The 9,189-nt window shown below is 44.5% G+C and overlaps 1 protein-coding gene across 2 annotated transcripts in view; it reads right to left on the bottom strand.

The window, feature by feature from the left end:
- Nucleotides 1-9,189, bottom strand: part of CHN2 (chimerin 2) — a 274,342-nt gene that overhangs the window by 119,990 nt on the left and 145,163 nt on the right. For both annotated transcript variants that reach the window (XM_011361709.2, XM_023531520.1), the window contains exon 3: nt 3,970-4,025. In XM_011361709.2, the coding sequence (XP_011360011.1) occupies nt 3,970-4,025 (56 nt within the window). The remainder of the gene's footprint in view (nt 1-3,969; nt 4,026-9,189) is intronic.

Here is a 9,189-nt window from a genome sequence, read left to right as displayed (position 1 = left end):
TGGAGATAGAGAAGAGTGGCAAATGCCAAGATACGTTTGGAGGTAAATTTGATTATTGCTAAGAGAAAAGGGTAAGGGTAAAGGCGTCAAGGTTTGTAAAGTTAGGTGACATTTAATGGAGTGGGGTCCTGTTCTATTTTGAACATTAGACTAGAGGTGGTCTGTGGGACATCTACTTAAAGAGGTCAAGTAGACCGATGGAATGAGGTGCTTAGGGCCCAGGGGGAAGGTTTTAGCTAAAGATACAAATTTGGGAGTCGGTATTCTGCATAGTTCCTGGCCGACCACCCAGGAACACATTTAGTAATTAATAAATGTTTACGAAATGACTGATTGATAATTGACGGAAAGGGCAAGTGAGAATTTTGCATACTGGAAGAAGTTCTGAATCTCCTGGCAAAGAGTCCTCAGGAAATGCCAGCGGAGTGCCAGGTGCCGCGGCTGCTCAATAAATATTAATTTACAGCGATGAATCTCAAGAAAGCAATGAACTGTTATTTCAGTAACTGACCCTACCTGGCTTAATTGGCGCCAGAGCCGTTGTTCAGCTGCTTGTACCTTCTGTTCCTCATCCTTAGTATCTTTTCTCCTGGTGGTTTAATTCCTGACCCAGGCATCCTGCTTCGTTCTTGATCACTGCCTTTTCTACCCTCACATTCAGAAAATACTGTCGTTGCTCTGACTCTGTCCCTAATGACTGCCTCAGAACCTGTTCTTCACGGGTTTTTGAATCTGCCACGCGTCATGAACACTGAATACCTGTTAGGTGCCAGGCACCCAGCAGAGCAGATGTCTGCCCTCGGGGCAGACCTTAATCCCCCCGAGACCCCCGAGGGAGTAAGTACGTGGGTGTAAGTCAGCTCGCTAGAAAGTGGTCGAGTGAGGATGCAAGGTAAGTCTTGCCGGCTCTGCCGCCAGGCTCCCCTGTCTGGGTTTGCAAAGCTCGTTGGATTTTTTTTTTTTTAAATATTAGTTTCGCCTAACCATTCATTGCACTGTATACCTGAAAGCTCACTGCTGCCGGCTGAATCGGTCTGTTCCCATGACTCACCCAGTTCTCCAGCAAAGTCCATTAGGTGGCAGGTAGCTGTTGATAGCCACCAAGCATTCAAGGCAGTGTCCGTACCATCGAGCGACAGTGTTCCATATCTCTGCGACTTCAGACTCAGTGCTCCAAGGTGGGGGTTTAACCACATTCAATGAGAGGACCCTAACCAGAAAAGCCCATCGTCTGGGAGGTTATTAATCATCAGAGAAACAAAGAGATTGAGTATGTCGGAGCAAGACCATTGGGCAGGCTTGCCAGAGACCAGGTGGCTTAGAGGAGAGGGGCTGCCGACGAAGAAGGGTGCTGGAGGGCTGTGTGTAAAAGAAAAACGTGGACTCTTAACAGCTAGCTGAGGGGTGAGATGGCAAAGACAGAGGAAAAAACATAACGAATTGTTCAAAAGAAATAGCCTTTATGGCTTTATGTAAATGCGTTAATAAAGCTTCAGTCTCCCTGGCCAAACACACTGAAAGGCTTTCTGTCTTCATTAGGCACGTCCCCTGAGCGTGCAGGTGTGTTACGAGGCAGACAGACGTTTGCGCAGACAACATCCGCTGCAGGAGCGATGGTTTCACCCATGGCCAAGAGGAGGTCGCGCCTTCACTAGGAGGCCATGTCCTGGGAGGCCAAGCGATTTGGGCAGGAGTTATCTGCAGTTAATGCCGCTAGGGAGGACAAAGGGAACGGAAGCCACTCCCGCTGGCACTCAGCAGCAGCACCTGTTTTTCTAGCACGCTCGACCCTTTATCGCTGACACCTGTCTGGCTGGATGGGCCCCACGCTGCCTGCTGAGGAAATGCAGCTGAGGAATATCCATTTCAGGGTAGGTTTCACGGCAGACATGGGCTATGGAATTTCTAGAGGCGAGCTACCTATGAATCCGCCATCCACCTGGCGTAACTTATTGATGCATCAAATTGATAAAAGGTCAAAAGGTGAAAAGGCGCAGTTTAAAAGACAGACAAGAAAACAAAGCTGCACGGGCATCATGTCCCTTAGTCACAGCAGATGGTGGTGGCTGTGGCCAGCCCTGCTTTGCTAAGGCATCTGTAGCATTTCCTTTCAACACAAGTGCAATGTTAAAGAGAGATGTGGGGGACCCTCAGGCCACTGGATGTCTGAAGAGTTCCAGCCGAACCCTAGAAAGACTGTCTACGAATCTCATTTGAATTCACCCATTTCCACTGCTAACATTCCACCTGGCTTATAAGGATGACTGACATGGTTGTAAGGATTCTGAGAAACACGAAATCTGTCTGTCTGTCCGTCTCTGTCTGTCTGTCTGTCTGTCTCTCTCTCTCTCTCTCTCTCTCTCACACACACACATGCGCGCGGGTAAAATCTTAAATATATCTTTAATTACATTCAACATGACTTTGTTCTCTTTTAATGACACTCAAAGTATCGACAGGTTCTTTGCTGTATCCCCAGCTCTTAGATCAAATTCAGAATACAGTAGGCTCTCCACATATATTTGCTGAATAAACTAACACATGAATATTTACTATACCCTTGGGTTTCTGTTGCTCAACCTTGGCTGGAGACTTTTTTGCTAATACTCCTAGGAAGAGTCCATAACTGCATTCTAATCTCATAAACATTCTTTTCATGAAGACATTTAAACTCCTCTAGCTCCCTACACATAGCTATATTTTCTTCTGATGGAGAAATACTAAACGTAAAATAGGAGCGAAGGAATTTTTAACAACCTGTTTCTTAATTCTTACCCAAAACACTCTATTTAAAGCATTTTATTAAAATTGTATCCTAGTCTCCTCTTATTTGGATATTATTAGATAGCCATAGGACAACAGTCAGCAGGGTCAGTGACACGACAAGCTCAGACTACCAAATAAGTGTGTAATTTCATTTTGGATTTTTCCTTAAGGATTAGATACTTTCTCCTCTTAAGCCATATTCTTAGAATGAGAATGTCAATTCTCTATTAACATTCGGATTACTTGATGAATTTCAATGCCCTTCAACAGAAGTAAAATTCTATGTAGAAACATTAATTAAATAGTACTAACTTGGCTTGGGTGTGGGTCCCCAAGTCTGAGACAGGTTCAAAACCAGACCTGGTCAGTCTGCCGCAAAGTACCGACATTCAAGAACGAATCTCAAGAGTGTTGGAACTGGAGACTTTCTCCTGATAAAGCAGATGTGACCTTTTAAAAGACATCTGCTACTCTGCATTTAATCAAAGCCATAATAACAAAAATAAGCAAGGACCTATGACTTTTGTTTGAGGAATATGAGTTTAGCTGTTAAAAAACGGGTCAGTATAGAAATAGAAAATAGAGCCTTAGTTTTGCCTTTCAAATCTTGCTGGCATCTCAGACAATAAGAGAACTGGTTAGTGAAGGGGGCTAGGGAAAGTCTTGTGGGCTGGTCAGCATTTTTATGAGTTGATATATTGTTCCAGCTTATCTCCAAGAATAAAAACACAGTCACTTTTCTTGTAGACTTAAAATGTCAAGTCAATATGACCAAGTATAAAGGTTTGCTAAATATGGGTGTTGAGGGTATCTAGATATTTCTTGTTCTCTATCTTTTCTCTGTTGGAGCATTCCATAAAAAAACAAAAAAAAACAAAAAAAACCCCAAAAAAAACGATAGAAGAGTCAAATCATCAGGAACAAGAAAAACAATCAAAAAAACCCATGTTTTGGGGGGTTTACAAAGTGTTCTTACTTTGCCTCTGCAATGGTTAAAAACATGAGACATTCGATTCCAAGTTTCTTGGTATTTTTAAAATAAAATCTGTCTTCAAAATATAGGTTAAGATGTTAAATTTGGTGACATTCTAACAAGTGTTAATAGAAACAGCTCCCAGGAAACCTGCAAGCCCTCCAATATCAACCCGGTGCTGACAACACATCACATTTAACAAGGTGTATTGCAGATAGCTGAGTACTGACCTCCCCGGGACAAATAATCCTCTTGGGGCGAGGAGCCTCTTGCTGTAATTGATACACTGCCAAAAACAAAACAAAAGATAATTATAATTGGATAACAGCAACACATATCAACATGCCTTCAAACAGTTCCACCTAAATACACCTCAAAAAAGGCAAGTATTTCAAACCAAGAAAGAGGATACGGGCCCATTTTTAGACCAAATAAAGTCAGATCATTTATATGGAAATTAGTCACTGTGAATGTAAACTGGCAAAATTGATTTTTTTATTCTTATAAGGCCAATTTAGTTCCGTAATCGTTACTGGCATTGTTCACTTTATGGCTTTCTTGGAAGACTAGATAAGGACTAAAATTCTCCTGACTATTTATTTTAAAGATGAAATTCGACTTGCAAAGACCGAAGTAGTAAGATCATGTAATAATAGGGTTCCTGAATTTAAATGCTGATGGCTCCTGACACAGCTGGGAAAGACTGGCTTTAGAAAAGGAATGTCATTTTCTGAAATGTTACAGTTATGTACAAAGACACAACTGATTCTGTGAGTGAATAGAACCCAAGTCACTGCTCTCTTCATGAGCCCCATTTCCGCCCTACCTATCACCATGGCTTCTCATCTGTTTGACTGTTCCTCACACATTGTCATTCTTTTTTCTTGGGCTCCTTCATATCTTAAATAATAACAACTCTCTTATTTCCTATTTTAAAAACTGGCCTTCGGGCTCGGGCATGGAGAAAAGCAGGTAATTATATGCAAAAATATAATTGATCGGACTATTATTTGTGATTTTTCACATTATAACTGATTTTCTGCGGCTCAGCTAGTCTGGTTATTTCTCTCGGATGAAACGACCCTTTGCTGGTACCCGTGGATTCTACTTCCATGAAAACAGAAGCTGAAATCAAGCCTAGCTGCCGTTATCTTCAGAATCTTGAGAGGAAAGAATTAATTTTAGATGGAATAAATCTATGGAAAGTTAAAAACTCGATCATATGAAGTGTAGATAATGTAATAAGATACATTGTCTTATTAAGGAGAATCTTCTGATTTATCCTTAGGTCTAAAAATACAGAAAGCAATTTTAATTGAAGTGCAGATGGTTATATGGAAACGATGATGGGAATGATGGGATATATTTTATAATTGCGGCTCCCTCCATCCCATGCCTTTGGCTCAGTGTGGTTATTTTCGTACCTAATTAAGTGTAGACGACCCAGCTTTAGCACAGAGAAGCGCCTATCTAACTCTCTTACGGACGTTTTAATGTGCCACATTTCTGAGCTTAGGTTGCCTATACTAACAATGATGCTCGTGTGACTGAAGGAGAATTGTACCCATGTATGGTAGATAGAGTCAGAGTTTTTTGTTTTTTGTTTTTTGTTTTTTTTTCAAAAAGGAAACGTGAGGAAGAACTGCCCGAAGAGAGAGAAGTAACTGTGGACATTCCACTGACCATCCCATAGCGCCCACACTCTCCTTAAATAATGAGAGGCTCCTTTATGCTTCATGAATCAGCCTCAACAGCAGGGTGTAGTTGTTAATGAGTGTAACGGGAACCAGAGGGGCCAGTTCCTAGAATCCTAGAGTTTTAGAGCTAAGGGGAATTGCAGAACCCACATCCAGAGAACACTGTCTCCTCTTCTCTTCTCGCTGTCAGTGTCTCTTGAAGCCAACAGTTACATGCGAAGGGCATGGCCGGACCGGCTTTGTGAATGCCATCTTTAATGGTTCCCTTGCAGGTGACAAAGGAAGTACATCTCTTGCAAGAGAGAAGCACTTTTAGCTAAGCGTGCCTTTGCAATTCATGTCAGAAAATATCTGAACATCTGCTACAGATACCATAGTCAGCATTATGTGGAATTTTTGAGGATGAATGGAGAGGAAGGGAAAAGAGACAGAAACCAACACACTGAGTGTGTGCCGTGTGCTAGGAACAATATTTTATTGAATCTTGCGGAGAACTCAGCAAAAAAGAATGTTGTATCATTATCATTCTCATTTTTTTTTTAGATGAGAAAACAAGTGCAGAGAAGTTAAATATTTGCCCCGGGGCATTCAGTTAATATGTATCCTTTCGATTCCAAAGCCCTGGTCTATTTTCTTATGCCTCAGGGCCTTTGCACGTGTGATTTCCCCCTACCTGCGGATGGCTCCCTCTCTCCCTTCATTCGGGTCTTCCCTGACTTGCCCGGCTTGGGATAAAAGGCTATCCCATCGCTTTCCTCCCTTACACCATTTTATTCTTCTTCGAAGCCCTCCTCACCATCAACACACTTTTGTGTATTGTCTCCCTTGAATTTAGTGCCAACTCTTCTAGGGCGGTGACTTTGTCTGCCCACTGTGGTAGCTCCAGCACCTAGAACAGTGCTTGGCCCATAGTAAATACTTAATGCACAACTGGTGAATGAATGAGTCGCGATCTGTGACTTTAAGAAGACTCTGATCCAGCGAGGGAGGTGTATGTGAAAAAATACCACCAGGATGGGCCAAGCACTTTGATGAGGGGAGAAGAGAGAGCAGTTGTTTTTACTCAGGTGTTCAGGATGGCCAGAGGGGAGAGGCGTGGAGCTCTCTATGGAGAGAAGAGAGAAGGGGCCACAGGTGGAGGAAAGAGCCCCAGAAGGAAAAGGGAATGATGTTATCAGTGAAAGTCCAGTGTGTCTCCTGCGGATGTGGGAGGAGGCCACATGGAACTGAACCTTGAAGGTCGTGCTAAGGAGCATGGATGTTCTTCTGTCTGCAATGGGGAGGTGGTGCCATGTTTTGAGGGAGGTGACATGATCTGGTCTGTTTCAGAATAATGATAATAAAGATAAGACTATTCAGAATAAGAGAAGCTGCCATTTTCTGGACATGTACTATGTGCCAGACACCTTATCTACATCTTGTCATTTAATTTCTCCAACAAACTTTCATGGTCACTGTTATGCCCCTCTCCCTGATAAAGTAGTGGAGATGCCAAGCTTTGAAGGAGCTCAAGGTCACACAGATGATGCGATAAAATCGAGGTTTAAAGGCTGATTTCCAGATCCCACGGTCTGTATTTTCCAGCCTCTCCAGAAGCTCCTGAACGCAGATGGCGAGGAGGCCCCATGTGGGCTGCTTGCATTAGAATCCCCGAGGAGCTGTTATAAAAATACAGATTCCCAGACCCCATCGTCCCTAGTAATGCCCGCTCTGCCAGTCTGGCAAGGGCCTCCGAAAGGTTCTTTTTAAAGCTCCCTGGAAGATTCTAATGCATGGCCAGGAGGCAGGGGGGCCATTGCCCTTTGCCTCGTGGAAGGAGGGATCAGAATGGGGACCTCGGAGGCAGGGAAGTGGGAGAGAACATTATTTTGGGTGGACCTGAAAGAGATGGTGACAGTGTGAGTTAAGAGAACACTGGAAGACTGACAGGGAAGGACCTTGAATGACTGGGAGACCGAGACGCCATTAACAATCACAGGGGATGAAGAAACATTCTGGACAGTTCCTCTCCTGTGTCCCCAGGCTGAAGCCCATAGCTGTACCCTCTAGGGGTCCCCTGAGGTTCAGTACAGAGAAATGCTATAGTTCTCCAGTTTCAAACCAGGGTCAGTACGAGCCAGGGGAGATTTCGAGGGGTTCCTCGCAGACTCTTCAAGCCAGGGACACCTCTCCTCTCCTCCTGGGTTCCTGGCCAGCACACATCATTAGTCACCTACTATTTCTCGCTGAGCAAATCTCGGGATCCACAAGATCTGCTTGGTGCTGTTCCGAATGACAGAAATTGACAAATAGGCAAAAGCCTGTTTGGCATCTGGATTGTGCGTCTCTATAAAAATAATGAGATGGCAGCCAATGGCGTGGTCACCATATAGAAAGGGAGCCCTAAACCCTATTATCTTAGCTTCGAGCGAGGGCCCCAGTGCCTCACTTTCAAAGGTTAGCTGTAACAACACAAACATCCATGAAAAAAGTCTCCACGGTACATTTAATATCACTGAAACGTGTTGCATAATCGTAAGTGCAGTTTCTTTAATTTTCTTAGTTCAACAAACACATTTCACAAGCAAAATGCAATAATGTATGTCACTTTTTGGGTGATTCTAGGGGCTAAGAGGCTAGATATAATAAAGTTTGCTTCTACAGTAATCCTGCAAATATGTTCCAGGTGCTCCCCAGCCCTGGGCCTACTCCCTAACATTTTTGGCATCAGAGAATCCAATGCCTGAGGATCTGAGGTGGAGCTGAGGCGGTGATGCTGGCGCTGGGGAGCGGCTGCAGATACGGATGAAGCTTCCCATGCTCGCCGGCCCTCACCTCCTGCTGTGCGGCCTGGTTCCTAACAGGCCTTGGACTGGTACTTGGTCTGTGGTCCAGGGGTTGGGAACCCCTACCCTACAGCATATGAGAGAATTCTTAGTGTTGAAATAAACCGTTTGGCGGAGGTGGAGGTGGGGGCAGTGACTGGGGAACATGGAGATGAGAAAGGGCACTCCTGAAGAAACCGGAAGCTGACTGAGAAATCCAGAGCTCACTGAGAGAATGTTTTATTTTTTCTTCAATGAGAAGACTCGACCTCCTTCTCCTGGTAACAAAATTAGTCCCCACGGATGCCGAGTGAAAGCCCGAGGCCTGGGTGACGCTGAAGCCCCAGTCCAGACCCATCAACTCCTAAGAGACCCTGCAGGCATGTCCTCTAACAGCCACTTATTTCTAAAGAGACCACGCAGACCCAGGGGCCGAACCCAGTCCCTTGTTTGTGACACTGAACCAGTACCGCCCTGCTCACTGCTCACGTCTTCCCAGTTTCCATGGAAAAAAGCTCATGGTATGAGTGAGAAATAGTAGGTGCCTCAAATGTCTTCTCGGCTCAACCCCACCTCACCTCAGCCTGCTGCGTGAGGGTCCTGCCTTGCTAACATGATGTCCAGGCTTAATGAAGACGGGGGTCTTCTCTTGTCTGATGGTACTGAAAATCCTGAGGAGAAGGCTGTGGGGACTGGAACTAGGGTGTGTCAGGTGTAAATGTGCCCGAGGAACACATGTGGGGTGTGACACATTGCAGGTGCCTTCACTCTTCTGATTCAGACATCTAAGGTAGGGCTGAGGAATAGATAGTACGTTTTCCTGGGGTGGTTCTGATGCAGGGGGTCTGTGGACCAGGGTTTTGAGGTTCCAAGCTCCTCTTTAAAAAACAGGCACAAGCTATGACTGCATGACCTGCTGCCCAGGAAAGTGTCCTGGGAGAGCTGTTGG

Source organism: Pteropus vampyrus, unplaced genomic scaffold (genome assembly GCF_000151845.1).
Source record: "Pteropus vampyrus isolate Shadow unplaced genomic scaffold, Pvam_2.0 Scaffold69, whole genome shotgun sequence".
In the NCBI taxonomy this organism is placed as follows: Eukaryota; Metazoa; Chordata; class Mammalia; order Chiroptera; family Pteropodidae; genus Pteropus; species Pteropus vampyrus.
The sequence above is the reverse complement of the archived record's forward strand: the minus strand, read 5'-3'. Positions and strand labels throughout refer to the sequence as shown.